This window comes from Gekko japonicus, unplaced genomic scaffold (genome assembly GCF_001447785.1).
Source record: "Gekko japonicus isolate JY-2015 unplaced genomic scaffold, Gekko_japonicus_V1.1 scaffold864, whole genome shotgun sequence".
In the NCBI taxonomy this organism is placed as follows: domain Eukaryota; kingdom Metazoa; phylum Chordata; class Lepidosauria; order Squamata; family Gekkonidae; genus Gekko; species Gekko japonicus.
In genome coordinates, this window is record NW_015166449.1 from 208,174 (window position 1) to 220,683 (window position 12,510).

Consider the following 12,510-nt stretch of genomic DNA (forward strand, 5'->3'; position numbering starts at 1 on the left):
GAAAAAGAGCAGTTTGTGTCAGAGTTCTCTCAGCCCCACCTACCTCACAGGGTGTCTGTTGTGGGGAGGGGAAGGGAAAGGAGTTTGTAAGCCGCTCTGAGACTCCAAGTGAAGGGCGGGGTATAAATCCAATCTCTTCTTCTTCTCTTCTTCTAGTAGTTCTAAAAGACATGAGAGCATTTGCTCCTTTCCCACCCAGGCAATTGTTGGATGACTAGGTTTTCCGGATAGACTGCCTCTGTCTGAGGAGGCTCTCTCACAAACTATATGCCAAATGCCTACTTTTGACCTTCACCATGAGTCCCAAAATATTTTAATAGAATTGTTGCTGTGGTTCAAATAAAATTTGAATGTGTGTCATTTAATGAGCAGAACAGAAATGAAAGAAAAACGCAAAAAATTTCCACTGCGCCCCCCCCCCCCAGTTCCCTTAAGGTGGGGGTGATATTAAAAAAAAAATCTAGGGTTCAGAAGGGAAGTTAGCCCTAACATAAGAGGGGAGGAACCATTGCGTTCCTTCTGAGTTTGAGAAGGGCAATTAATTACCAGCACCTTTTTCTATCTTATCTCATGCTTCTAGCGCTTTTATTATGCAAAATTTACAGAAAAATCAGAATGGGGCATTCTGCTTCGAAGAGGGGTGAACATGCGAAGTGCATGTCAGGAGGCTTATGTTTCCATTCTTTCAAGTAAGGCTTACATTGGGCTAATTTTTCCTCAGAGGCAGCTAGAATGAGAGAGTCTGCCTGGGATTTGCCAAGCAGTGCTCCCTCGGTTGTCACTGCCCCTGAAGCTGGAGGCTCTACGGTTGCACTAAAAATTGAGATCTTGCTGCTTTTGTCTGCTGTTGTCAGTTCTCTGGCACTGAGATTGTCTTGGGAAATGAAGGACAAAGCTGCTTGGGTTACAAACACTGAATGTAAGTTCTTTTGGATTTCTGCAGAATCCTGGCTTATAAAATTACTGGAAGCCAGGCTAGGAACCGAATGTTGTTTGCAAAACACAGGGAGGCTTGCCTGTGCAAAGACATCTGCAGTATGCTTTTCCCTGCTAAGGGCAATGAGTTTGGAACTCTGTGCAGGCTCAGAGACTACGTTCTCTCCCTGAGTTTGAGATGAGGGAACTGAAACAGTGACCGTCTTCTGATTTCCACGGGAAAGAGGGGGAGTTGGGGTTTGCACAGCTTGATCCTTAGAGCTGCCGTGTTTTCCTTTCCTCGGTTCTTCTAGAATTTTTAACCTCTGGTTTGTATTTTTATGGAATCCCAGGACCTTCTGCACTAAACGAGCGGTTTGTTCTAACCGAGCTTTGATTTTGACAAGTTCACTCTGGAATCCTTCCTTGTCTCTGATATTGGCTTCTAATTTTTGCTGAAGTCCCTGGTTTTTCCTGGTAAGCCGCTCAATTTCCAAATCTTTTTCCCGACTGAGGCTTGCGAGTTCCCTTATTTTCCCTTTAAGTGAGAAGTTTAAGTGAGAACGGCTGCCGTTCCCTGCAAGGTCTGCTGCCGTGAGAGTCAGGTCTCCCCGAGAGGTTAGATCGTGGTGAACGGGACGAGAGGGGAAAGAGGAGGTTCCTGTGTTTTCCAGGAGGGTGGCAGGCTTTTCCTTTTTCTGCCCAGAGATCCTAATTCCTGCCTTGACTTGGTGTCTCTCCCAGCGGTCCGGTGCCAGTTTGGTGGCAGTGCTTGCCGGGAGCGGTGTGGATCTCGGGCAGCCCTAGCAGAGGTCGTACTCCTCCAGAAGAGGGTTCTGCTGACTCAAGGGTTCCTTGGTGGGAGCTGAGGGTTGGTGACTCTTTTGGGAGCCCTGGTCTATTCCTTCCATGTCTAAGAGGGCCTTCAGAAGGACCGAGGTGGGTTTCGCATGAAAGAAGGCCATGTCTGCCCCCCTCTGTTTCAGTCGCACCCAGGCAAGCCAGCGCAAGGGATCCATTCCTCGAGGAGGGCCTTGTCTGGGGTTCCCCTGTCCCGCCTTGCCTGGCTGCGCGCCAGCGAAAACGCCCCGTCCCCGCAGCTGGGGGGCTGAGGGAGAGACCGGAGAAAGGTCGTTCTGAGGTTCCGGCTGGTGGGACCAAGAAGCCGAGGACCGAACTCGTGTCGGGGCGGAAGGAGGACCTTGTTTCGAGTCCTTGCAGTTCCGACCACGACCAGAGCCGCCTCCCCGCTCTTGGTTCCACCCGCCACGGGAGGAGCCGTGCTGTCCTGACTCCTGCCTGTATTGGGAATGGGGGCCATTGTTGGTGTATGTCACCGTCTGGACCGGTTCCCCGCCTTTCTCTTTCCCGTAGGCCTTTGGGGCCTTAAGAGCGCCAGTGCTTCTAAGCAGGCTAGCCGTTTTCCTGATTTTGCGTTCGAGTTGTTCCCAGGTGAACTCTCCTGGCTCTGAAACGTTCAGCGCCATCCGTGTTTGGCCGTTGAGGCCTTCTACCAATTCTTCTTTAAACCTCTGATTCTCATATACGGGACCTTCATCATCGTCTACTCTGATCTGTCCTGCTAGCACCGCAAGGAGCTGCTTCCGGGCTAGATAAGCTTCAGGGTCTTCTCCCGGTCCCTGCCGTTCTAACCTGTACAGCACCTGGAGGTTCTTTCCTGACCACAAGTAGAGGAGGATCTCTCTCATCCAGTCGTATGCGTCCATGGTTGAGAGCTTCCTGCTTGTAATGACTGAGTTCAGGGAGGCCAGCTCTGAACCTGAGGCACAGTGCTCGACTAGAAGGGAAAGGTCCTCTCCGTCGACAGAGGTATACGATGTTGAGACCGTGGTAAGCCACTGAATCGCTGTGCCTTTATTAAAGGGGCCCACTTGCTCGGCGATAGCCTTGATTTCATCGGGTTTCCAAGGCCCGTTTTCTCTAACTATCTGAGTCGTGGTTTTGCCATTAATGGTAGACCATGTTGGTCTTGTACTGACCAGGTTAACCGGTTTTGGAGAACCCCACTCTGGGTTATAGGCGGGCTCAGGTTCAGGGTCTTCCTTCACATCCCGGGGAAAGTCCACCAGGGCGGCAGGGTGGACGGTGGAAATGATTGCTTGTTGAATCCCGAGCTGTTTTCTCAGAGACTCAATCTCTCTCTGGCAGGCGTCGTGGTTCGCCTGCTCCCTTTTAATTTGATTTTGTTCGGCCAGGTATGCAGCCGCTTGTGTGGCCTTGGAGAGTCTCTCCTCGGTTTCTGCTAGTTTTTGTTCTGCTAACTGAGCACGGCGGTTGGCTTCCTCCGCCTTTCGCTTGGCCTCCTGAGCGGCTTCGGCCAGACCCTGTTTCGCCAACAGCTGATCTAACTTTTTTGCCCTTAGCTTGTGGAGCTCCTTTTCGTGCACCTCCTTTAAATCCTCCAGTGCCTCCTGTAAGCATGCGATCTCTTGCTCGAGGGATTGTTGTGCTTCCTGGTGCTTAGTGTGCAGGCTTGCTATTTCCTGCTCATGAGATTGTTGCACTGACAGCAAAGTTTCTTGGGATTTAACTTGCAGGCTAGCTATCTCCTGCTCATGGGATTGCCGGGCTTCTTGTAACTGAACGCGCAAGCCAGCTATCTCCTGATCTTGGCGTTCCTGCACGTCCAGGGACTTTTTGATGAAACCTAAGCTATCCTGGAGAGCCATGAAGAGACCCCAGGTACCGTATAAGTCCTTCTTGCTCTGTTTGGGACTGGACTTCTCACAGAAGTCCTGAAATGCATCTTTCAGGATCTGGAGTGGGTTCGGTCCCTTAAAGGACCCCGCCTCCCAGGGGCAGTCTCCTTTCTTCAGCAGCCACTTCTCCAGCGCTGGGAGAATCCGCACCTTTTTGAACATTTTGGCCTTTTTGGACACGTTCCTTCTTGACTCAAAAAGGGGAAACAGGTCCTGTCGAGCTCTCCTGCTCAAAAGTGAGAGTTTCCTTCCTCTGCAGCCCAGTCTCTGCCTAATTTTTAGGGTCAGGGCGGCCGATCCCTCCTAACCCCGGGGAGAATTGCTAACCCCTGGCAGGCGCCTCTGCCCGAAAAGCTCTACTTGTGTGGGAGCGACCCGTCTAAGAGTGAGCTAGAAAACCGTGAGAGCGGTCCCTGGCCTGTCCGCTCAAATCCTGCAAAGCACTACCCTGGCAGCTACTTTGAGGTTCTGGGAGAGAGCTTGGCTCGTCTCAAGACACACAAAGGGTGCTCAGATCCACCAGATTTACCCTAACCCTTTGCAACTAGGGGCCAGCGCCTCACCAACTTGTCAAGCTTGACTCCACCCTGAAGTGCTAACGTGTAATGTAATGTGGGATGTGTGGGGAAGGGAAAAGAAAGGGAAACTACAACTCTTCTCTGGGAGTTCCCGGGGTTCTAAATTGTAATGCCCACCCACGGATAGCACAACCACTGGCCCGGAAATGGCCGTAGGGCTTCACTCAATCTCCCCCTTGCTCTCTACCAGATGGCTCAGCCCCCGTATGGGTGGTATCTGGCCTGGTAGGTGAAAAGGGGAGCAGCCCCCCCCCCCGATAAATTGCTCACTAGAGCCACACACACAGATAGAAACCACTCACTCGCTCCTAAACTGAGTAATCTGGGAAAACGTTCTCGTACATCTGCCCAGCCAAAACACACACATATCGACTCACTTGTATTCAGATGTGCAGGGTTTGCCTGCATTCACTCCACCAGTAATTTGTTAGCCAAATTGCCTTATTTTATTATTAAGTTGGGGGAATTATGAATATTAAGTGGCAATAGGCATAAAATATAGGATCATAACCTTTGTGTATGAGAGTCAGAATTCCCAGCGCCCAGTGACTGGACGAGGAGGCCGGGTTGTTGAAAGAATTAGTCTTTTACTTAATAACTCTCAAGCATACAACAATAATCACACACACACAATACAGAGCTAGGAAATCAGGTTTGAAAGGACAGGGCCGTTTACGTGAGCAGGAATATCGTCGGCGGGTGATACTTTACCTGTCCGGCGAGATGAGATGATTCCGCGGCAAAAAAGGGATAAAATAAGGGGCCATGAGTAGCGATACACGCGGAGTGATTCCAAACTGCGCAAGAATGGACCCTAAGGTGGAGTGGGAGTCGGAAGCTCGAGCGCACAAGAGAGAGCGTAGGCAAGGAGCACTCCTTAAGTAGCCAAATTGTGACCCGAGGCAATGGCCAGGCAGTCACGGGTTCCCAGGAAGTTCTAGAAACAAGACAGTACTATGGATGGGTAGGACAAAAGAAATGACGGCTGGATAATTTAGGTTGGATGGTCGGCGGGTAGTGACACCTCTTGGGGACAGGTGTGAGACACAGGGGAATGGGGAAGAGGGTGCAGTTGCTCTAACGACTGGGTGCTTGTCGTCAGTGTCCTCCGGATCGATGGCAGGAAGGCTTACATGCTTCTTTTGTTTCTAGTTGGGCTACAGTCTTTGGGGATGACTCATGGGGGGGGAAGGAATGTGCTGCGTGCTGGAGAAGCGATCCCTTCATGGCTGCTGTGCAGGAAGACCTGTCTTCTTCCAGAACCTGGCTCCTGTCCGGTCCACTGCTGGCTCTGTGTTCATGAGGACCGGGGCTTCTGGTCTGCATCGTGGGGCTTGTGCAGATACAGGGTGCTGTACAGGCAGAGGTCTTCTGTAGTCTTGGGCCCATAGCTGGCTTGGTCTGCTTCTCCGGCTCAGGCTGCCCTGGCCACAGAGTGCAGTTCAGAGTCCAGTCTGGGGTACTCCACTTTGGGACCACGGCTGTGTCCATCGCTCTGGCATCCACTCCACTGGTGAGCAAGGCAGTGATACGAAAGAGTCTCTTTACTAATGCCATCTGAAGCGGCTTCTTGGCAACACGCTATAGCGCAGAGTCACGCAGTGGACCTGTGCCTATGCAAGAGGACATTTAAAAATAATATGTTCACTTTAGAAGGCGTCCTGCTAAATAGTGCTTCTGTCTGAAATGTCGATAAGTTAGAATTATGCATGAGCTTCTCTCCCTGACCTCTCGCTGGCCCTGCCTCTTGTGGTAGGATCATAGAATCACAGAGTCGGAAGGGGCCTACAGGCCATCTAGTAGTCCGACCCCTTGCTCTGTGCAGGATCAGCCAAGAGCATCCCTGACAAGTGTTTGTCCAGCCACTGCTTAAAGACTGCTAGTGAGGGGGAGCTCACTACCTCCCTAGGCAGCGGATTCTACTGTCACACGACTCTGACTGTAAAAAGGTTTTCCCTGATATTCAGCTGGTACCTTCCCACCCTCAATTTAAACCCATTCTTGCGAGTCCTCTCCTCTGCGGCCACCAGGAACAGCTCCCAGCCCTCCTCTAAGTGACAGCCCTTCAAATAAAAAACTTGGTTTATTATGAGGTGTAAGCTTTAAGTAATAGATAGTTGGCTTTAAAATATATATTTGCGTAATGTACCCCCAATTTTATGGTTAATTGTTATATGTTCGTGTTATGTCTGTGTTGTATAAAAAATAAAAAAATCTTATAAAAAAAGCACATTAGTAAAATAACATCTCTTATGTGACAATGTATGTTAAAATGTTAAAACATTAAAAGTATTTACAAATTCCATTACCTATCAGATAAAATCAATTTAACCAATTAATTATGATTCCCTCCACTCTCTCCTAATACAATAGGCTAACCAACCAGATTTATCCACCATACGAGTTATATTCTAATTTTTATCTGCCGACATAATTGAGAGGAGAGCCCCCCTACTACGCCCGGGATGTGATTGAATAATGGGATTTATAGATATTTCTCTATTGTGCCGGTATCATCTACAATTAAAAAAAAACATGTTCTAAAGTTTCTTCTCCCTTTCTACAAACACATTCCCTTCGCGTGTTTTTATTATATCTGGCTTCTAAAATGGCAGAGGGCGCAAAGCATTATATCTTAGGATTGTAAAAATTCTTCTGTGTTTGGCGTTCTCTAGCAGTTTAACACACGTTGCCAAAGTTAACTTGCTGCAAATAGCTAGATCAAATAAAGGATTCTTAATTTTACTCATTTGGACATGCAGTTCCACATCCAAAACCCTTTGCTTCAGATAAGAAGTATGCCTGTGCAGAAAAGCTGATACCCAGAATTAAGCTTTGTCCGTCTTAAAAGGTGCCCCTGGACTCAAACTTGGTTCTGCTGCTTCAGACCAACACGGCAACCCACGTGAATGGCTGTAAAGGGGTCGCTATAACAAATTGCTGGCAATCATTGCAGGCAGGATGCGGGTCTCTTAAGACAAGAAAGGAAAGGGGGGAAAATCATGAAATATGTTTTGCAGTCTGTTGTGAAGTTGCTGTATACCTTGCCGCTTCTCTATTTCCTTAATATGGTAAAATCGCAGCTTCGTTGAACCTGCTGAGGACCCCACCACATCCTTGGTCTCATACTATTCAGCTTTCCACCATGTTCTAAGCCACAGTCTAGGTGCGCACTGGTGATGTGGCGCTTCATGGCTGTATCACGGTGTCAGAGTAGACATGCGGGTCTGAGCACAAATGTGACTCGTGGGGAGGAACTAGAAGCAGGCCTTTTCCTGGTTGCCTAAAGAGCGTCCTGAGCAACAAATATTCATGCAAAGTTCTTTTAAGGAGGAAATGCAAGGCAAGCTTGCTTCAAGGAGAATGCGGTGTGCGTGCCCTGTGGTGTGTCGTTGATGGGAGTTGCAAAACTAAGACTATGCATCTTGAAAGGAGCCAATGCATGGCAAGATTCCGGGTGGACAAAAGGAAATACTTCTGTACACAAGGAGTGGTTCGAATGTGGAATTTGCTGCCAGAGGATGCAGTGATGGCCACAGGCGTAGATGGCTTTGAAAGGGGATTAGACAGATGCAGGGATGACTGGTCTATCAGTGGCTACTAACCATGATGCCTAAAAGGAACCTCCATGTTCTGAGGCAGTAAACCTCTGAAAGCTATTGCCAGGAGGCAACATCAGAGGAAAGGTCTCGGCCTTCATGCCCTGTTGTTGTCCCTACAGAGAACTGGTTGGCCACCATGTGAGACAGGATGCTGGACTAGATGGACCACTGGTCTGATTCAGCAGGGCTGTTGTTCTGTTAAGATAAAGGTCACTTAACGTGCTCTAAATTATCTTCCAGATTATAGTAGACGACGACGACAGTAAAGTGTGGTCCCTCTACGATGCGGGGCCTCGGAGTATCAGGTGCCCCCTTATATTGCTCCCACCAGTCAGTGGCACTGCGGACGTGTTCTTTCAGCAGATCTTAGCCCTGTCAGGATGGGGCTACAGAGTCATTGCTGTGAGTATTTTCCTGAAATCCGCTCAAATGGCAAGGACCCGCAACCAGTTTGCCATATGTATTGCTTTCTTGGCATGGAGTGATTCAAATGTTGGCTCGATGTATTTTTATGTACTCTTGTTTTGTGTGTCTCATTCATATTCCCAGCCCCTATGAGCTCCATAAGGAAGTAAAGTGGCTAATAAATGTTTTAAATAAAGACATTTTTGATGTATTGAGGAGGCCACCATGTGTCTCCCAGTTTTCATACAGGGATAAGACGTCCCCTCAGAATGTCAAAGCTCTTTTTCTATTACTCCGACTTGGGCACAGTTTGGAGTCATGGCCTTGTTGTTTGGAACCATGGCCTTGTTAGGAGTTCAGGGCTTGTGATATACACAGAATGGAAACCAGACCCTTGGGAGAGGGCAGTCCGGGAACTCGGAACGTAGCCGAGTTCTGCAGGTACTTGTTAGGAAATCATTCTGGAAACCATGAGTGGCTGTCAACAGGGTAACTCTTGAGTAAGGACAGCTGTAACCAGCCACCTAAGAGCCAGCTTGGTGCAGTGGTTAAGTATGTGGACTCTAATCTGGGAGAACCGGGTTTGATTCCCCACTCCTCCACTTGCACCTGGCTGGATGACCTTGGGCAAGCCTTAGTTCTGTCAGAGCTGTCCTTGAAAAAGAGCAGTTTCTGTCAGAGCTCTCTCAGCCCCACCTACCTCACAGGCAGTGCTCCCTCTAAGCTGTGGAGTCCTGTGAGCAAAACTTCTACTTTTGTCAGCTCCTGGCATTAAAGTTGTGAGTGAGCGATTTGGCTGCTGCATAAATCGGTTTGCTCTGGAGCCATCCTTCCTGAGCGAAGACAAAAGTGTGTGAGCTGGAGGCTAAAAAACGGTGAGCTGGCTCACACTAACTCAGCTTAGAGGGAACACTGCTCACAGGGTGTCTGTTGTGGGGAGGGGAAGGGAAAGGAGTTTGTAAGCCGCTCTGAGACTCCCAAATCCAATCTCTTCTTCCTCTCTTCTAATATTGAAGCTACCTTGAAATATTTTAGGGACGATTGGGCAAAAAATGAAATCCAGACACAACCAGAAGTTGCATCCATAAGAAATGAAGGGGTTTCAGTAGAATCAGTAGACAGAGATGGGTGTGCCCTTATATAGAATGCAAACGTGTACTTCAGGTTGCGTGCTGGTTCCTAAATTATTAGTGATGCAAATGCCGGAAGGGGCAGACACAAAATTAAAGGGGTGTGTGGGGGGGAATTATACTTGCCTCTCCCTTTCCATCTTGCTAACCTTCTCTTTTCTCATTAATTTTAGTTGCAGTATCCAGTTTACTGGGATATCTTTGAGTTCTGCGACGGATTCAGAAAACTCTTAGATCATCTGCAGCTGGATAAAGTTAGTGCCCTGGGGCTGACAAACAGCTTGTGCTTTCAACAGAAATGTTATGTAAAAAGGGTTGATTTTTTTCAGAATAACGTTCAGTGCTCCAGGACCGGGAAACCGCTCACGCCTGCCTGCTTATCTTTAATTTCGTCCCTGTTTTCAGGACCCCCTTTAAGTTCCTTCTTTAGGTTTCTGTTTCTAGCTAGAAATTGCTCAATCTTGTACTATAACGGGTCTGTAACCAAGCAGTCTTGAAGATGCGGAGTTATTGAACGATAGTTTGCGTATACAAGAGTAAATGGTCAAATGTCTCCGCTTTTATTGTTGTGGGGAAAATGTTTCAGTGCTAGTAATTTGTTACATGTTAAAAGAAAACGAGTGGTCAGAGAAGGAATCGGCCTGCCTAAAACTCCTCTTGATTTGTTTCTGCTCAAACACTGTGAGCCGGATGGCTAGCATTTCAGTCTTAAGTATGTTCCCGCTGAGCTGACTGTTGCTTAATCCCTCGTAAGCGTGTTTAGGATTTCAGCCAGAGATATGGCTTGGGAACGCCACATAGGTCATCTCCGCCATGAACTCAGCCTAATACTTCCACCCTACCCTGCAGGGCTGTTGTGAGACTTTATGAGTTAAATGTATGTGAAGCGCTTTGCACGCTCAAAAGGAATATATAAATGCTCAGTATCACTACTGTTTGGTGTAGTGGTTAAGTGCGTGGACTCTAATCTGGGAGAACCGGGTTTGATTCCCCACTCCTCTACATGCACCTGCTGGATGACCTTGGGCAAGCCATAGTTCTGTCAGAGCTGTTCTCTCAAGGACAGTTCTGGAAAGTTTGTAAGCCGCTCTGAGACTCCTTCCGGTAGTGAAGGGCTGGATATAAATCCAATTTCTTCTTCTCTTCTCTTCTTCTACTGTTAAATGTTGGCAGTATCCTGCTAAAGTCATCTTTGTGTTCTAAAACTAGGTTCACCTATTTGGTGCTTCTTTGGGAGGCTTCCTGGCCCAGAAGTTTGCAGAATACACTCATAAATCGCCCAGAGTCCAGTCTCTGATTCTATGCAACGCTTTCAGTGACACCTCGATCTTCAACCAGACATGGACGGCAAACAGGTGAAGTGCAGAAAACACACACACACAAATACGGGGGGGGGGGGGGGGGGGGGGGTTAAATAGCAAAATCAGATGCATGTCATTACAATCCATTGGTTGTTGACTGCCGGTGAACTTGGATTAGGAAAGCAAATGGGAATGTTGCCTTTGCCGTAGAAAAGTTACTTGGGGGGGTGGGGCAAGAACTGCTTCGCTATTTTGAATTAGCTTTTGGAACTGGAAATATTTTCCTGCAGTTTAATAAGGCTAAAATGTTTCAACGGTCACGTTAGCACAAACAGCGACTCGAGTTTAATGAGGCCGCAACGGTCTTTGCTCACCCAGCTTTCAGTGTGTGTGCCGTTTTAATGTTTTGCACATAATGTTTTATGTGGCAAGCCAATGCACGTTGTGAAGACGGGAGAAATGTTTCCCCTCCAAAGCACGTTACACTTCTCTTCTCCTCTTAGCTTTTGGCTGCTGCCCGCCTTTATGTTGAAGAAAATCGTTCTCGGGAACTTTGCTTCTGGCCCCATGGATCCAGAAATGGCCGACGGAATCGATTTCATGGTCGATAGGGTAAAAGACTCCCGGATATCAAATGAATGACTGATTTGTGTGTGTGTGTGTGTGTGTGTGTGTAGGCGTGATTGGTTCTAAAAGGCATTTAATGTATTGGATAAACAGGTTTGATTGCATGAATAATCTTCATCTGGCTAATTCTCTTATTTTGAATTGAATGAATCTGTCTCCCCCCCCCCCTTTCCCCCCATTTTCTGACAGTTGGAAAGCCTGGGTCAAAGCGAGCTCGCTTCAAGACTCACCCTCAATTGCCAGAATTCGTACGTGGAACCTCACAAAATCAGAGACATCCCCGTAACTATCATGGACGTACGTAATCTCTCCTTCGGCTGTTTGGTGGGGTCAGGGGAAGGCAATGGCCCATCCAGTCCAACACTCTGTGTCACACAGCGGCTAAAAACCCCCGGGGCCATCAGGAGGTCCAGCAGTGGGGCCAGGACACTAGAAGCCCCTCTCCACTGTTGCCCCCACCCCCAGCACCAAGAATGCAGAGCATCACTGCCCCAGACACAAGAACATAAGAGAAGCCCTGTTGGATCAGGCCAGTGGCCCATCCAGTCCAACACTCTGTGTCACACAGTGGCCAAAAGAACCCAGGGGCCATCAGGAGGTCCATCAGTGAGGCCAGAACTCCAGAAGCCCTCCCACTCATGCCCCACCCAAGCACCACGAAGACAGAGCATCCCTTGCCCCAGACTGAGAGTTCCTATCTATACCTTGTGGCTAATAGTCACTGGTGGACCTCTGCTCTGTATGTTTATCCATTTCCCTCTTGAAGCTGTCTGTAAGAGCACCGACAGAGTTTTAGGATAACCAGGAAGCCTCGAGGTCTCATCAAAGCACGGATAAAACCCGGAAAAACTATGCCAGTCTGATTAGTACCACTACATGACTTTCAGTCATTAAGATGCCGAATGTCTCAGCAATATTAAAGGCTGATCGGAGGGAATTCATTTCTGCCAGATATTTAATAATAAGCAGGCTGACTTTTATGAATGCAGCCTGCTGAGCTGAGGAGCATTGCTATCCGAGAATCTCTCTGCCTCCAGCCAGAGAGAGAGAGAGACTCCATCTGGGTTCTGTTGTAAAACCCCTCAAGCCAGTGCTGAGAAGGGCTTAGATCAGGCCAATATTAGCTCAATTATGGTCCACGGAGCACAGTTACACCCTTCCCGACTCTGCGTCCTGCAGCCACGGGATGCCAGCCCTGCTCTTCACAGGAGGCGTGTCCCGTCCAGGCCTTC

The 12,510-nt window shown here is 48.4% G+C and overlaps 1 protein-coding gene across 2 annotated transcripts in view; it reads left to right on the top strand.

The window, feature by feature from the left end:
* SPG21 (spastic paraplegia 21 (autosomal recessive, Mast syndrome)) overlaps positions 1–12,510 on the top strand; it is a 43,633-nt gene that overhangs the window by 26,780 nt on the left and 4,343 nt on the right. The window contains exons 1-6 of one of the 2 annotated variants that reach the window (XM_015412017.1): positions 3,589–3,618; positions 8,056–8,217; positions 9,524–9,604; positions 10,560–10,705; positions 11,155–11,263; positions 11,468–11,575. In XM_015412017.1, the coding sequence (XP_015267503.1) occupies positions 3,604–3,618; positions 8,056–8,217; positions 9,524–9,604; positions 10,560–10,705; positions 11,155–11,263; positions 11,468–11,575 (621 nt within the window). In that variant the 5' untranslated portion in view covers positions 3,589–3,603. Of the gene's footprint in view, positions 1–3,588; positions 3,619–8,055; positions 8,218–9,523; positions 9,605–10,559; positions 10,706–11,154; positions 11,264–11,467; positions 11,576–12,510 lie in introns of those variants that run through there. The other variant, XM_015412016.1, reaches the window with a different exon arrangement.